General features: G+C 51.3%; 1 protein-coding gene across 2 annotated transcripts in view; it reads left to right on the top strand.

Annotated features, from left to right (window-relative positions):
• Positions 1–17916, top strand: part of GBA2 (glucosylceramidase beta 2) — a 68525-nt gene that overhangs the window by 17308 nt on the left and 33301 nt on the right. For both annotated transcript variants that reach the window (XM_074952190.1, XM_074952189.1), the window contains exons 4-6: positions 935–1153; positions 5973–6212; positions 6893–6995. In XM_074952190.1, coding sequence (XP_074808291.1) covers positions 935–1153; positions 5973–6212; positions 6893–6995 — 562 coding nt within the window. The remainder of the gene's footprint in view (positions 1–934; positions 1154–5972; positions 6213–6892; positions 6996–17916) is intronic.

The following is a 17916-nucleotide window of genomic DNA, read 5'->3' as shown; positions in this document are numbered from 1 at the left end:
TGGCCCCTGGGCCTGCAGGCTTGGCTGGACAGGCAGGGTGGGCTCGGCCGAGTTGGGGCTGAGCTGAGATGCTGGGGTGAAGGCCCCGATGCCCGGGGAAAGGGGCCAAGGGCTCTGCGGCGCATGCCGCGTCAGGAGCCCAGTGTTCTGGCTTTGCAGCAGAGCGGACGCATCCTATAAAACCCGCAGTGAGCCGCGGCGCACGGCCTGCGGTGCTGACCCTGGCACAGGACCACGGTTTCAGAGCCGCACCTGCACAGCAGCGGGCTCGAGGGAGTGAGGGCGGCTGCAGCAGCTCCGCGCCCCCCGGTGCCGGCAGGACACAGCCGTGCCGGGAGCCGGCCAGGCGGGAGGCTGTCTGCAGAGCTGGTTGATCTGATTTGCGCTCCATGCAGCCCAAGCCCCAGCAGGCTGAGCAGCCACGTAGCGGCTGGCGGCAGGTTCCCAGCGCTTCCGTTGCCAGTGAGCTCCTCCCTCGCGGTTCTGGTGGCTCCTCTGCCACCTGCAGTGGGACTTTGCCCCCTCCGGCGCAGGGTCCCCCCGAGGCCGAGTTGGCTGTTCCCTGCCCAGATCTCTTGGGCAGCCTCCCTGGGAGCGCCCTCGGGGCCTTCGTTCCTGTCCCCTCTGCCCGGCGGATGACAACAGTCACTGCTGCATTTGAAGGGAGTCCAAAGCCCAGCACCCTGGCTGGGAATGCCCGGCCACCCGCCCCTCCGAGCCAGCCCAGGGCTGGTGAGTGGCTGCACAGGGAGACGCACGGTCTGTGGGGTGGGCAGGAGGCGGGCCATTTAGGGCCTGTAGGTCTGATCCAGCTCTTTGAGCTGCCCTGGGCAGCCAGTGCTGGGGAGGGTTCGGCTGCCGGAGTTGAAGCGTGCCCAGCTCCGGGGGGCTGCCCAGCCTTCCCATCTCAGTACTCTGTGCTCTCCTCTCCCAGTTCACCGTCTGCTTGCGCCGGAAGGGACAGACCGTTTACCAGCAGGTCCTGTCTGTGGAGAGACCCAGCGTGCTGCAGGACTGGAACTGGGGCTACTGCAGCCACTATGCCTTCTACCACGCCCTGTACCCTCGGGCCTGGACCGTCTACCAGCTTCCTGGGCAGGACGTGGTGCTCACCTGCCGGCAGATCAGCCCCATCATCCCAAACGACTACCAGGTGAGGCTCCCCCTTCTCCAGCCTTCATCCCTGCCTCCGTCGGGGTCTAACCCCTCGTAGTCACTGTCCTCCTCACAGGGGGTCTGCTTCTCCCTGGCCTCCACTGGAGGGATCAGCGCAGATCATGAGGGGTTGGGAATGGAGCCTGGAGTTCCTGGCTGGCAGATAAAGCAGTAGGCCTGGGCACCTGGGGGATGGCCTCAGTCGCGGCCTGGGCACCTGGGGGATGGCCTCAGTCGCGGCCTGGGCACCTGGGGGATGGCCTCAGTCGCGGCCTGGGCACCTGGGGGATGGCCTCAGTCGCGGCCTGGGCACCTGGGGGATGGCCTCAGTCGCGGCCTGGGCACCTGCGGGATGGCCTCAGTCGCGGCCTGGGCACCTGGGGGATGGCCTCAGTCGCGGCCTGGGCACCAGGCCTGGCGCCTGGGGGATGGTCTCAGTCACGGCCTGGGCACCTGCGGGATGGTCTCAGTCACGGCCTGGGCACCAAGCCTGGCACCTGCGGGATGGTCTCAGTCACGGCCTGGGCACCAGGCCTGGCGCCTGTGGGATGGTCTCAGTCATGGCCTGGGCAGGAGGACTAGTGCTTTGGAGGATGGCGTGGGAGAGGCCTCCATCCTGCCCCGGCCCAGATCCCTCTCATCCTGTCACCAGCAGGTTTTTCCTTATCTGTCTTTGCTTATCACTCCATTGCCTCACCTCTCCCCTGGGGCCTGGCAGTAGGGCCACAAAGAGGCAGATTAAAGCCTGCTTGGTCTTTGGCCCTGGTTATCAGTCCCAGATAGAGGATAAGGCCGAGAGGGCTGGGAAGTTCCTGAGGACTCTGGGTGAGAGGTGGCAGCTGGAAACCTGCCAAGGGAAAGCTGCACTGAGAGTCTCCGGCCGGCTGGGCTATGTCCTCCCAAGGCCGGCGGGGGCAGTGGGCTGGTCTGCCCTGCCGCAGGTACCCGGCTGTGTGCAGGGGCAGTCATTACTTTATAAACAGAATTGGGGGAGGGTGAGAGATGGGCAGCGAGAGCAAAGAATGGTCTCCAGCAAAGAGAGACTGTAAGGCTGAGGCTGTTGCCTTTGAGTGTAGCTGAATCAGGGTGGATGCGATAAAATCACAGAAGAATGACAGGAAGGGGAAGGTGCAGCAGAAGCATCTGCTCTCCCTGTCTCATAGCATAGGAACAAGGACACATTCACAATGGATAAAAGGAAATGCTTTCCCACATGTTGTACAATTATCCTGTGGAACTCACTGCCACTGGGTGGTGCTGGGGCCAAGAGCTCAACAGGGATTGGACGCTCATATCGGTAACAAGAATGTCCAGTGTTACAAAATTAAATGCTGTAAATGCCCCTGCTCCAGGATTTAGCCCAGCCTCTAGGGGGAGGCTTCCTCCAGGCAGATTATCACAGCCTGACACGGCGTGATGCTGCACCGGATGGAGGGCTGAGTCTGCAGCAGCCTGTGGCTGATGGAACTGGGTCTCCTAGCTCAGGCTGCAGCGACTCCCGTGCCCACCCGGGGTGCCGCGTTACACAGACCATCTGCTGCTGGGTCCAGAACACTGGAGTAGATGAGCCGGGCCCAGTCCAGCAGCATCTATGCGCCTGCGTGTCGTTCAGCAGCACCACGAGGCCGTGGGTGCTACAGACTCGTGGGGAAGGGCTCAGCCCTGCCCCTGGGAATTGGGTCTGCCTAGCCGGACGAGCGAGAAGGGGAGTCAGCAGTTCAGCTGGTTGGTCGGCTGGTGACCTGCCAGAGCCGGTTAGTTCTGGGGCTTCCCCAGCCAGGCAGCAATGCGGACAGGCCAGAGGGGAGGGCTGCGGGGCTTTCTTCCTTCCTCATTTCTATCGAATGCTGCCCTCCCACCAGAGGCATTCTGGGGTGTGTCAGGGCAGGGCCCCTGTGAAGTCTTGCACCCCAAGGTTTTCTCGCCGGCAGTTCTCACCCGCCTGTCCCCTTTTTGCAGTTTCTGCCCCTTTGAGCTCCCCCTTTCTTACCTGTTCCTGGTGCCTGTCCCAGACCTACATACGGCCCCCTTCCCACTGGGCTATGGCCCAGCCTCGCTGCCCAGCTGCCTGTGTCCGGAGCACAGAGGTCCTGGGGGCTGCGGGGGCTCCAGGGCAGTCTCTGGCGCTGCCTCCGCAGAGGGGGCCTGGAGCCACTGTTGTTGGAGCCCATGGGGGTGTTTGGCTGTCCTGCCCCAGGGGATGCTCCCAACAGCTTCTCGCTGCCCTCCCCTCCCCATGGCCAGTCTATCAGCTGGGCCCCAGCCTGGCTCACCCTCGCCACGGGAGACTCGTGCAGCGATGCTGTTGATTCGCTGGAATCACTCAGGTCCAGGTGCTCCCCAGGCCGGGGAAGCTGCCACAGAAGGCATGCGATCCCCCAATTCCCCGACAAGTGCAGGTAGCCAGCGGCGCAGCTCTGTGTGTAATTCAGCTGAATGCTGCCTAGCTCCCGGCCTGTCCTCGCTGTCTGAGCCTCGGCTCAGCCCCATGCCTGGGCGTGAGGTTGCCCCGGAGAGCATAAGAATGGCCCTACTGGGTCAGATCAAAGGTCCATCTAGCCCAGTATCCTGTCTTCCGACAGTGGCCAATGCCAGGTGCCCCAGAGGGAATGCACGGAACAGGGAATCATCAAGTGATCCATCCCCGTCGCTCATTCCCAGCCTCTGGCAAACAGAGGCTAGGGACACCATCCCTGCCCATCCTGGCTAATAGCCATTGATGGACCTATCGTCCATGCATTTATCTAGTTCTTTTTTGAACCCTGTTCTAATCTTGGCCTTCAAAACATCCTCTGGCACGGAGTTACACAGGTTGACTGTGCACTGTGTGAAAAAATACTTCCTTTTGTTTGTTTTCAACCTGCTGCCTATTAATTTCATTTCGTGGCCCATAGTTCTTGTGTTATGAGAAGGAATAAGCAGCACTTCCTTATCTACTTTCTCTACACCAGTCATGATTTTATAGACCTCAATCATCTCTCCCCTTTTCCAAGCTGAAAAGTCCCAGTCTTATTAATCTCTCCTCATATGGAAGCCATTCCATACCCCAATCATTTTTGTTGCCCTTTTCTGAAACTTTTCCAATTCCAGTATATCTTTTTTGAGATGGGGCGACCAGAACTGCGCGCAGTATTCAAGATGTGGGTGTGCCATGGGTTTATATAGAGGCAACATGATATTTTCTGTCTTATTATCTATCCCTTTCTTAATTATTCCCAGCATTCTGTTCACTGTTTTGAACAGTGTTCATGTTGCATCCGATGAAGTGAGCTGTAGCTCACGAAAGCTCATGCTCAAATAAATTGGTTAGTCTCTAAGGAGCCACAAGTCCTCCTTTTCTTTTTGCGAATACAGACTAACACGGCTGTTACTCTGAAACCGTTCTTTATTATAGTTTCAACCAATTTTCCCGGTACTGAAGCCAGGCTTACAGGCCTGTAATTGCCGGGATCACCTCTGGAGCCCTTTTTAAAAATTGGCATCACATTAGCTGTCCTCCAGTCATTTGGTCCAGAAGCTGAATTAAAGGATAGGTTACAGACTACAGTATGCATCCAATGAAGTGAGCTGTAGCTCACGAAAGCTTATGCTCAAATAATTTGTTAGTCTCTCAGGTGCCACAAGTCCTCCTGTTCTTTTTGCGAATACAGTTAGTAGTTCTACAATTTCACATCTGAGTTCCTTCAGAACTCTTGGGTGATACCGTCTGGTCTGGTGACTTATTGCTGTTTAATTTATCGATTTGTTCCGAAACCACCTCTAATGATACCTCAATCTGGGACGGTTCCTCAGATCTGTCACCCAAAAAGTATGGTTCAGGTTTGGGAATCTCCCTCACATCCTCAGCCGTGAAGACTGATGCAAAGAATTCATTTAGTTTCTCTGCAATGGCCTTATCGTCCTTGAGTGCTCCTTTAGCACCTCGATCGTCCAATGGCCCAACTGGTTGTTTAGCAGGCTTCCTGCTTCTGATGTACTTTAAAAAAAATTATTACTTTTTGAGTCTTTGGCTAACTGTTCCTCAAATTCTTTTTTTGGCCTGACTAATTGTATTTTTACACTTCATTTGCCAGAGTTTATGCTCCTTTCTATTTTCCTCACTAGGATTTAACTTCCACTTTGTAAAGGATGCCTTTTTGCCTGTCACTGCTTCTTGTACTTTGTTGTTTAGTCACGGTGACTCTTTTTTGGTTCTCTTACTATGTTTTTTAATTTGGGGTGTACATTTAAGTTGAGCCCTATTATGGTGTCTTTAAAAATTTTTCACACAGCTTGCAGGGATTTCACTTTTGGCACTGGTCCTTTTAATTTCTGTTTAACTAACCTCATTTTTGTGTAGTACCCCTTTCTGAAATTAAATGCTTCAGTGTTGGGCCACTGTGGTGTTTTTCCTGCCACAGGGATATTAAATTTAATTATATTATGGTCACTGTAACCAAGTGGTCCAGCTATAGTCACCTTTTGGGGCAGATCCTGTGCTGGTTTGGTTGGATGGCTCCAGGTGCACCAGTTGCCCTCGGGGCCTTTACCCCTTCGTTTCCAGCACTGTGGGCATGCTTCCCTGGTGCAGCTTGGTGCAGAGCTGTCCTCTGGCACTGGTGCCCTGTGCTCTGGGCCCTCAGCCTTGGCCTGAGCCCTCCGCCGCTCGCTATAGCAAAGGAGTCCCCAGGCCTTGCTGCAGCGGCCCCATTGCTCCCCAGAGCAGGAGTGCCCCTGCAGCGCCCCGGCCCAGCCAGCTCCTTGTGGTGTGGGGGGATGCTCCGGGCCGTTTCCCTGGCAGGCTCTGAGCTGCATGCGCCTGGTGCCTGTTTCCCCAGGACACCAGCCTGCCCGTGGGAGTGTTCGTCTGGGAGCTGGAGAACAGCAGCGATGAGGCCGTGGACGTCTCCATCATGCTGACCCTGCAGAATGGCATGGGCACCAAGGAGGACAAGAGAGGGGGCCACTGGAACGAGCCCTTCAGCCTGGAGAAGGACGACGCACGGGTCTCAGGAGTCCTGCTGCATCACTGCAGCCCCGTGAACCCCTACACTCTCGCCATCTCTGCCAGGGAGCAGGTAGAGGGGCAGGCTGGGCAGGCTGCTGTGTCTCAGTGCTGGGGGTGGGGGGCACCCGCATCTGTCCCTGGTGGCAGAGACTCAGCGCCTGCAGGATTTGGGTTCTGGGGAGGTTCTTGTGCCCCTCAGTCTGTCCCTGCCTGATCCCAGGGGCAGGGCTCCCAGCACCGGGCTCTCCAGCTACAGCGATGTCTGTGGGCATGGGGGAGGGGCAGCTGCTGCAGGCTTCAGCCCTGGAGCTTCGGAGCTGGGCACTGAACTCTGCTCTGCAGCCATGGGGGAGCCAGTGAAGCATGGATGCTGTGGGTTTGCACCGGGGGGAGGAGGGGGCTGTGGCCATTGGGAGGCCCTGGGCTCAGGGCCCTAGTGCTGACCCCAGTTCCAGGGAGGGCAGGAAAGTGGGTCGTAGGCTCTAAAGGGCTCTTACTCCCTGTCATCCCCTCTGTAGGCTGGGGGATGGGTAAGACCTGGACTTCCAGGTCCCTGGGGTGCGTGGGGAGCTGGGATTGATGGGGGTACAGAGTTGGGGCCAGTGGCTTACTAGAAAAGGAGTGACTCTCCCTGAGATCCAGTCCTGAACACTGCCAGGGGCCTGGGCGCAGTCAGCCAGCAGTGTTAGCCATGCTGCTAGAAACGAACGGCTCCCCCAGACTTAGCGCGTCCTTCTCTTCCTCCGCTAGGCTGGCACAAGAGTGACCCACTTCACAGCGTTCAACCCTGCTGGCACAGGGCAGGCGGTGTGGCAAGACCTCCTTCAGGACGGCAGGTTGGGCTCTCCGGCAGGTGAGGTGATGCACGGGCCAGGTAACTCTCTGAGCAGCGGGGTGCACAGCTCTGCCGTCAGCGAGGCAGGGAGCTGCCAGACTGGGTCTGACCCAAGGCCCACCTAGTTCAGTACTGTCCCTGCTTCAGAGGAAGGTGGGAGACCCACAGTAGCTGCTGTGGGATAATCAGCCTCCTACAAAGAGCTCATCCTGCTCTCTGATAGTGAGAGAGTGGTTTAAACCCTGAAGCCGGAGGTTTAATATCCCTGCTATGATCGCGCTGGGTAGTCTTGTCAGCCCTAGAAATGTCCATCTTTTCTCTTTGTCTCCTGCTAAGTTCTTGGCCTCAGCAACTTCCTGTGGTAGTGAGTTCCACAGGCTAATTGTGCACTCTGTGGACATGCATTTCCTTTAATCGGATGTGAATTTTCCGACTTTGAATTTCATTGACTGTCCTCTTGTTCTTGTGTTCTGAGATACGGGGAGCCGACGTTCCAAAAAGGCATTAGAATATTCTCCAGCTGGTTCCTTGTGCCTCTGAAGGCACCTCCTTGCTAGCTGTTTAAATCACTGTAAACATGAAAGGGTCAATTTTATGAATTTGTTGAGATGCGGGTCAGATTTTAAAGGTGACATCAAATAAACTAGATTTGCCAATTGTCTTAAGTGTTCCAGCCAATCTTCAAATATAATCTAATAGGCTAATCCCTTTGAATTGAGTCCAGGGAGCACTAGTTTACTAATTTAGTGCTAGGTTCTTTTCAGGTCAACTTTTAGCATGAATAGTGTTAAATCAGTAAAAGCAGCAGAGAGTCCTGTGGCACCTTATAGACTAACAGACGTATTGGAGCATAAGCTTTCGTGGGCGAATACCCACTTTGTCGGATGCATGGAGTGGAGATTTCCAGAGGCAGGTATAAATATGCAAGCAAGAATCAGGCTAGGGATAACGAGGTTAGTGCAATCAGGGAGGATGAGGCCCTCTTCTAGCAGTTGAGGTGTGAACACCGAGGGAGGAGAAACTGCTTTTGTCATTGGCGAGCCAGTCACCGTCTGCGTTTACTCCTGAGCTGATGGGGTCAAATTTGCAAATGCACTGAAGCACAGCAGTTTCCCATTGCAGTCTGGTCCTGACGTTTTTTTGCTGCAGGATGGCGACCTTTACATCTGCTATTGTGCGTCCAGCGAGGCTGAAGTGTTCTCCTACAGGTTTTTGTATCTTGCCGTTCCTAATATCTGATTTGTGTCCATTTATCCTTTTACGTAGGGACTGTCCACAGATCAGCCACACCATCACCAGTTCATTCACCTGCACATCCACCAATGTAATCTACGCCATCATGTGCCAGCAATGCCCCTCTGCTGTGTACATTGGCCAAACTGGACAGTCCCTACGTAAAAGGATAAATGGACACAAATTAGATATTAGGAACGGCAAGATACAAAAACCTGTAGGAGAACACTTCAATCTCCCTGGACGCACAATAGCAGATGTAAAGGCAGCCATCCTGCAGCAAAAAACTTCAGGACCAGACTTCAAAGAGAAACTGCTGAGCTTCAATTCATTTGCAAATATGACCCCATCGGTTCAGGATTAAACCCAGACGGTGACTGGCTCGCCAACGACAAAAGCAGTTTCTCCTCCCTCGGTGTTCACACCTCAACTGCTAGAAGAGGGCCTCATCCTCCCTGATTGAACTAACCTCCTTATCCCTAGCCTGATTCTTGCTTGCATATTTATACCTGCCTCTGGAAATTTCCACTCCATGCATCCAACAAAGTGGGTATTCACCCAGGAAAGCTCATGCTCCAATACATCTGTTAGTCTATAAGGTGCCACAGGACTCTTTGCCGCTTTTACAGATCCAGACTAACACGGCTACCCCTCTGAAGTGTTAAATCAGGACACTTGGTTATTCTCAACCAATCAACAGTTCACCCAGAATCACATCAGTATGTGATCAACAGTTCACCAGTCAAGGGAAGACGCAACCAACATTCTACAGATACACTGAATTTCCTCAAAGAAGGAAATCAGGTTAATCTGGCATGATCTACCTTTGGTAACCCATGTTGCACAACATCCCCTTTTCTGTTTACCGCCAGGAATTTAATATAATTATTCTTTCACAAGTTGTTCCAAAGTCTTGCATAGTGCTGAGGTCAGACCTCTACAATTGCCCAGATCACCTTTTTCTCTTTAATTATAGGTACAGTGTTAGCTATTCTCCAGGCATACAGTGCTAATGCCAAATAGACAGATTTATTAAAAATCCTTGCTACTGAATAAGCACCCTCATAAGCCACCTCTTTCAGTATTCTGGGATGAAAATTATCTGGCTCCCCTGATTACAGCACATTAAGTTCTTTGATTTTTTCTTCCAGTTCAGATGTGGTAATTTCTATTTCTATACACTCCTTTCCATCAGCCATCGTGCCCATGTTCCTTATTATCTTAACTGAAAAATGAGGTAAAGTATTGGGATAACAGGGCAGAGTTTGACAGCCCTGGGAGTCCTTTCCGATTTATGTTTTATGTCTCTAAAGTTCATGCTTCAGGGTGTAACAAAGCGGCCTTTGGCGGGACACTTCTGAGAGTATCAATTCAGGACAAATTGCTCAGAGCCGGGCAGTCACAGCCCAAGGCTGGGGGTCCTTTAGTACTAAGGCACCAAACCAGCCAAACAGAGAGAACTTCGGTCTCACCCCACTGGCTAACCAGAAATCATACAAGCAATTCCCTCAGACACTCCAGTTTCCCAGTATCACCACCGGCCCCGCTCCTTATGGGGATGAATGGTTATGAAAACCAGTACCCCAGTAAAAGAAAAAAGGTTCCCTCGATCCCAAAGGACCAAGCCCCAGACCCAAGTCAATATACAAATCAGATCTTACCCACAAATCACACTGTTGCCAATCCTTTAGAATCTAAAATCTAAAGGTTTATTCATAAAAAGAAAGAAATATAGATGAGAGCTAGAATTGATTAAATAGAATCAAATAAATACAAAAATTGCAAAGTTCTTAGTTCAGGCTTGTTTCAGGCTTGATGGGATTTCTGCTGATTTAAACCAGTCAAGTCTCTGGAGTACAAACATCCTAGCTTGGATGGGTCATTCAGAGCTTCAGTCTGTAGCAAGGTTCCTCCAGACGTCACAAGCAGGATTGAAGACCAAATGAAGAAGATGCAGCTGCCTTTTATAGTCTCTTGCCATGCGGCCTGTGCTTCCTTTGTTTCAAACACAAGCTGCCCAGCTCATGGCTTGGAAGCCTAAGGGCGTGGCTACACTTCCAGATGTAGAGCGCCGGGAGTTAAACCAGCCCTTGGAGACAGCAGCAGGGAAAGCGCTTGTGACAGGTTGGGTCAAAGAAACCCCCTTGGGGACTGCCACCTGATGTGCTGGGACTACCTCTGAGCCCGTTTTCCCTGGCAGCTTGGGACTCCGGAACCCTTGCCTGGTTTGAGCCAGACATGCCAGCCTGCTACAAACACAGACCCAGGTCTGAACCACGTCCCCCAAAAGCTGCAGGCTTAACTGAAAACAGCTTAAGAAGTGTCCCAGTTTCCAATGGGATCCAAACCCCAAATAAATCCGTTTTTACCCTGTATAAGGCGTATACAGGGTAAACTCATAAATTGTTCGCCCTCTATAACACTGATAGAGAGGTATGTGCAGCTGTTTGCCCCCCCAGGTATTAATAATTACTCTGGGTTAATTAATAAGCAAAACGTGATTTTATTAAATATAAAAAGTAGGATTTAAGTGGTTCCAAGTAATAACAGACAGAACAAAGTGAATTATGAAGCAAAATAAAATAAAACACGCAAGTCTAAGCCTGATACAGTAAGAAAACAGAATACAGATAAATCTCACCCTCAGAGATGTTTCAATAGGCTTTTTTTCACAGACTGGACGCCTTCCTAGTCTGGTCCCAATCCTTTCCCCCGGTACAGTCCTTGTTCCAGCTCAGGTGGTAGCTAGGGGATTTCTCATAACTACAGCCCCCTTTGTTCTCTTTGGCACAAGGCGGGAATCTTTTGTCTCTTTGGGTCCCCCCCCCCCCTTCTAAATGGAAAAGCCCCAGATTTAAGATGGATTCCAGTATCTGGTGACACGGTCACATGTCCTGTGAGACCCCAAGCCTCCATTCTTCCTGGCCTGACTCACAGGAAGGCCTGCCTGCAAACAGAGCCATCCACAGTCAATTGTCCTGGTTGATGGGAGCCATCGAGATTCCAAGCCACCATGAATGGCCCACCCTTTGCACAACTAGGCCCTCAGAGTTATATTTCATATTTCTAGTTTCAGACACAAGAATGATACATTTATACAAATGGGATGACCACACTCAGTAGATTAGAAGCTTTGTAATGATACCTTACAAGAGACCTTTTGCAAGAAGCATATTCCAGCTACATCATATTCACACTCATTAGCATGTTTTCATAACATCAGATGGAGTGCACCGTCACACCCCCCTCCTGACTTACTGCCGGAGACTGGGACACAGACCATGGCGGAGGCAGTATACCTAAAATTCCTCTTTGGGCTCCCCTTGGGGCCGACACTCTTGTGTCCCCCAAAAGGGAAGGTGACCCTGGTCCGGCTGTGGGCTCATAGCTGCCAACTATGACAGACCCTTCACTGGTCAGCAGAATCCCCCCCTTTCACTCAGCTTGGGCTTGCTTCCAGCAACAGAGTCCTTGGGGTCTGTCCCCACCACAGCGGTCACCAGGACCCCAACTTCCACCTCCAGGATACATGTTTCTGTGCATTTCTTCCACTCCATTACAGCCATTCCATGCTTCTGGGTCTCAATTTCTTTGTCTTTTAAGTCCAGGGTTTGCTGGTGGGCGGACTTTTCCCAGGCACATTGTGCATCAATTTTGATTTGTCTTCCCTTGAGACTGTCACTCAAGGAGTTAGGATACCACAGAGAACCCCTTCCCGCCAGAACAGGCACCCCTCCACTCCTGTCTTGCTGGGTTAGACACTCCAGTCAGCTTCAGCACAGAGCTAGAGGTTGGGTCACACCTCTCTGCAGTTCGCTGAAACTGAGATCCACTCAGCTCAGGGGCTTCTTAGTTAAGAGACTTTCCCATCGCCCAGTGTTCAGCCTTCCTGGGCAGTTTGCAACTTGTGCAGTTCTAGCTTCTTCTGAATTTCACTCTTACTTATTTTGCTTCCTTTTCTGTCGCTACTTTCCTTACCCGAAATAAGCAAACAGAAAATAACAAACTGGTAACCCCTTTGTCTGATCTCCAGCCACCACCCAAAACTCACTTAAAATCACTACCAGTAACTCAAAGCAATCAGCTGTGCACAGATCCTGCTCAACTACACCACTGTGATGGGTTGGGTCACAGAAACCCCCTTGGGAACAGCCACCTGATGTGCTGGGACTACCTCTGAGCCCGTTTTCCCTGACAGCCTGGGACTCCGGAACCCTTGCCTGGTTGTGTCAGACACACTCGCCTGCTACAAACACAGATCCACGTCTGAACCACGTCCCCCAAAATTTGCAGGCTTAATTGAAAACAGCTTAAGAAGTGCTCCTGTCTCCAACACTCAGATGCCCAGCTCCCAGTGGGATCCAAACCCCAAATAAATCCATTTTACCCTGTATGAGGCTTAAACAGGGTAAACTCATAAACTGTTCGCCCTCTATAACACTGATAGAGAGGTATGCGCAGCTGTTTGCCCCCCCAGGTATTAATACTTACTCTGGGTTAATTAATAAGTAAAAAGTGATTTTATTAAATACAAAAAGTAGGATTTAAGTGGTTCCAAGTGATAACAGACAGAACAAAGTGAATGACCAAGCAAAGTAAAATAAAACACACAAGTCTAAGCCTAATACAGTAAGAAAGTGATAACAGATGAAATCTCACCCTCAGAGATGTTCCAATAAGCTTCTTTTACAGACTCGACTTCCTCCTAGTCTGGGTCCAGCAATCAGTCACACCCCTGTAGTTACTGTTCTTTGTTTCAGTTTCTTTCAGGCATCTCTTTGGGGCTGGAGAGGCTATCTTTTGTGCCACCTGAAGACAAAATGGAAGGGTCTCCCAGGACTTTATATAGTTTCTCTCTTGTGGGTGGAAACCCCTCCCCCGGGTGTAGAATCCTCTCTACAAGATGGAGTTTGGGAGTCACGTGGGCAAGTCACATGTCCACACATGACTCAGTTCTCTAGAGGAACGTTCCCAGGAAGGGTCAGATGTGGACTGGCGTCTATCAAGGTCCATTTACTTGAATAACACCCCCTCACACTATGTTGATCAAATTTGCCTTAGGTTCTTTCTACAGCAAATACTTTAAATACAAGCAAAGAGCCACTGCTCATAACTTCAGATATAAAAATGATACATTTATACAAATAGGATGACCACACTCGGTAGATTAGAAGCTTTGTAATGATACCTTACAAGAGACCTTTTGCATGAAGCATATTCCAGTTACATCATATTCACACTCATTAGTATGTTTCCATAGCATTATATGGAGTGCACCGTCACAGCGCTGCTGTGTGTTTACACTGTCAGCTGCAAGCGCGCTGGCATGGCAACATCAGCAGCTCTTGCAACGCCACAGAGAGCAGTGCATTGTGGTAGCTATCCCAGCATGCAAGTGGCTGCAGTGTGCTTTTCAAGTGGGGGGGGTGGAGAGTGACATGGAGTGTGTATGTGGGTGGCGAGACTGTGCTTTGGGGGGCAGAGTGTGTCAGCATGCTTCTTGTAAGTTCAGAGAGCATCAGACCCCTACACACACACCCACCCACCCACCCGTCTTGGCGGCAGCAGCATTCCACAGTAATGGTTTGCTGTGTGTCCCGGAGCAGATAAGCAGCCGGCTGTCAGAAACGGAGCTTTGAAAGGGGATATCCACATGCCTGCAGCCGAGTGCAAAACAATGACCAGAGTTGCCACTTGACTTCGGGGGATTATGGGACGTTTCCGGAGGCCAGTCACAGCGCAGTAATGGAACACATCGTCCACACTGACACCTGGGCATTTCAGCCGGGGCGCAGCAAGCTTTATGCTTCTCGTGGAGGTGGATTACCAGGAGCACTCCAGCTGCCGAGTCCAGGCGCTCTAAGTCCCTTGCCAGTGTGGACACCTCAGGAGTTAGGGCGCCCGGAGCTGATTTAATGCGCTCTAACTTGCAAGTGTAGCTAAGCCCTTAGAGTCCTCGCCATAGGCAGGCCCCTGCATATCTTGCTGAGTCACAAGGCGTGTCTGCCTTCTCTCAGTGGGTCATTTGTATAGCTGATGGTCCTTAATGGGCCATCAAGCAGGCTAGGCGGTGCTGACACCAAACCGTCTGGGGGTGTCACCCAGAAGCATAGCACAAGTTTGAAATACAGACATACATACATATCTATAACTCATAACACAAAGGTGATACAAACAAGATTATCACATCTAGCAAATTATAACATTTTTGCAGATATCTTACATGGCAGATCTGGCTGATTACTTCATGGGCGTTACCCCAGGAGCCAACATTGGAAACAGGTATAGAGCCAATACTCATAACTTTAAATACAAAAATGATACATGCATCCAGACAGCATAATCTTAACCCGCAGACCATAACCTTGTCACAGACACCTCACGTGACCTCCTTCATACAAGATTTGGTGCAACTATAGGGCCTTGGTTGCCACAATGATCTATACGGTCACAGTTCATGGCAGTAACGTCACATAGAGCTTCTGTATGTCACCTGCAGGGGTCAGGAAGGAGTTCCCCACCCCATGTACTTAGGTGGATTTTTTTTTGGTTTTGTGCATTTTCCCCCTCCTTCCTCTGAAGCATCAGGGATGGTCACGGCTGGAGATGAGACACTAGGTGGGTAGGCCAGGGCTCTGAGGTGGCACCGAGCGCTCGCTCTCTCTCAGGGGCTTGGCTGGCTGGTTCTTGCTCACATGCTCATGGTCTAGCTGGTCACCACAGGGACCGTGGGGGGTTTCTATTTCCTTTGCAGTGTGTGGGTGCAGGTCACTTGCCAGGATCATCTGGGAGTATCTCACTTCGTCAGTTCCCTGTCTCGCGGGGGCCTCAGGCGTGGTGCCTCTCGGCGCCTCCTGGCCTCTGCTCATGGCATGTCACAGCCCGGTCTCCTGAGGGCTTCAAGACTTTGGTCTCCTTTCCGTTGTTGGGTTTAGTGTGCGGTGCTGGGTGGAGTCAGACTAGAGATCTGGTGAACACTTCTGGCTCTGTGAATGCACCAATCCTGTCTTGCAAGCAACTGTCACAGACAAGGGTTGAGCTCAGTAGCTACATCAAAGAACAAAGCAAGTCACCGAGATGGCTTGGACATTTACTGGTCATCATCCATCATCGGGCTTTTGGCACCGAATGCATCTATCCCCTTCCAGTGTTAGTCCAAGGAGTAAGGATACCATTGTGATTAAGACATTTCTAAGCGTGTGGCCTCTGCTGTTGGAATGAATTGCTCCCGGTGTGACCAGTTTACAGTATCAAGCAATTGCTTAAAGCTATAGTTCAGAACTCAGTTTGCTTGGACTTGCACAGGAGGGCATGCCTCAGCATTAGGTGACATCTAAACTACAGTGATGTGAGGTCTCACTACAGAGCAAAGACTCACCAAGAGAACCCACAGCATTGATGTTAAAGAACAGCAGGGGAAATACAAGCTTTGGAATGAAATCTGACCCCTTCTTCTCCCATTTGTGACAGGATCCCTGGGTTGCAGCCTGGGACTGTGGGACCCCTGTTCCCCCTGAACTCTCTCCAGCCTGGGCTGTCTCTCACAATGCCTTGCTAGTGACCAGCAGCAACCCCTCCCGGCGCTGTGATCGCTCAGCACAGCCGCATGTGGAGCCCCACACCCAGCGAGATCGCATGAAGGCTCCCAGAGCCACTCGTGAATCACACAGGGAGGCACCAGCCAAATCCCCCCAGCTCCCAGCACTGTACCCCAGGAATAAACCGTCTTGCACTGCTCAAGACGAGCTGTGCACGTTTATTAATTGGTTCACCACGTCATCAATGGAAAGTGGACATACACCGGCCTTTGCCAACCCGAGCAGGTTCACCAGACACCTCAGGCAAACTCACTGGTAAAGATAAACAGTTGGGGTATAGAATGTCACACCATTAACCCTGGAACCTCTCCACATGGTTGATCTGAGTGTCCATTTTGCAGCTGCTTTGCAGGTTCATTCACCTCTTGATCCTGTGACCCTGGATGAGGGGAGAGGCTGTCTCCAGGTTCTCTGAGCTCTGGGGGTCCCACATGGTGACCTCAGTTTTATATACCCTGATTCCAGGGTTTGTTAGAGGGGCACCTTCTCATTTCTCCTGGGCACTTGCCAACTGATTTCAGCTGTTGCTCTGCTGCTTCCATGGGTATCCAGTAGATGGCATGGGTGTGTAACACATTTCTTCAGTGCTTTTCTTATCAAGGCTTTGTATGTTAGGTTCAGTTCAAGGACTGTATTCCCATATTAGCCCACATTGTTAATTAGAATGTCCTCCTTTCAAAGTTATTCCCCAATTTTATCTTTCAATATTCCTTCGTCTTTGTCATACAATTCCTATTTCTTCTAGAGTGCCACAATTATTTACAATGAAAACCAACAACGTCCCTTATCTTCCAAATCTACATGTCTGTGTAGGTGTGCCTGGCTGTCCCTCACTGTCAATATCAGGGGGCGGCCATGGCTCTTTGCTACAGTCCTTCATGTGGTTTTGATTGTAGATAAGCATTTCATATTATTTAGGGCTTGCAGCAGAACAAGGGACACTATTCACATATAGACTCAGAATATCAGGGTTGGAAGAGACCTCAGGAGGTCATCTAGTCCAACCCCCTGCTCAAAGCAGGACCAATCCCCAACTAAATCATCCCAGCCAGGGCTTTGTCAGCCTAACCTTAAAAACCTCTAAGGAAGGGGATTCCACCACCTCCCTAGGTAACGCCTTCCAGTGTTTCACCACCCTCCTAGTGAAATAGTTTTTCCTAATATCCAACCTAAACCTCCCCCAAGGCAACTTGAGACCATTACTCCTTGTTCTGTCATCAGCTACCACTGAGAACAGTCTAGAGCCATCCTCTTTGGCACCCCACTTCGGGTAGTTGAAAGCAGCTATCAAATCCCCCCTCATTCTTCTCTTCCACAGACTAAACAATCCCAGTTCCCTCAGCCTCTCCTCATAAGTCATGTGCTCCAGTCCCCTAATAATTTTTGCTGCCCTCCGCTGGACTCTTTCCAATTTTTCCGCATCCTTCTTGTGGGTGGGGGGAATGACCAAAACTGGACGCAATACTCCAGGTGTGGCCTCACCAATGCTGAATAGAGGGGAACGATCACGTCCCTCGATCTGCTGGCAATGCTCCTACTAATACAGCCTAATATACTATATATATATATTATACTGTTTGTTAGCCTTCTTGGCAACAAGGGCACACTGTTGACTCATATCCAGCTTCTCGTCCACTGTCACCCCTAGGTCCTTTTCTGCAGAATTGCTGCTGAGCCATTCGGTCCCTAGTCTGTAGCGGTGCATTGGATTCTTCCGTCCTAAGTGCAGGACCCTGCACTTATCCTTGTTGAACCTCATCAGATTTCTTTTGGCCCAATCCTCCAATTTGTCTAGGTCCCTCTGTATCCTATCCCTGCCCTCCAGCGTATCTACCACTCCTCCCAGTTTAGTGTCATCCGCAAACTTGCTGAGGGTGCAATCCACGCCATCCTCCAGATCATTAATGAAGATATTGAATCATTAGGTCTGTTTTAGTCTTTCAGGAACCAATAATTAGATCCATCACACGCTCCCTTTGGCACTGTGTACATCTACACTGCAGCTGCTCCTCCATCTGAAGAGCCATTGCAATTTCAAGCCCTTGTAGATCGAATGGTGCGGACTTACAGCTTCCCTCTGTTTCTCTCGGCGAAGCGTCCCATCAGTC

Source organism: Natator depressus, chromosome 5 (assembly GCF_965152275.1).
Source record: "Natator depressus isolate rNatDep1 chromosome 5, rNatDep2.hap1, whole genome shotgun sequence".
In the NCBI taxonomy this organism is placed as follows: Eukaryota; Metazoa; Chordata; order Testudines; family Cheloniidae; genus Natator; species Natator depressus.
This window is presented reverse-complemented; position numbering and strand designations above follow the sequence as displayed.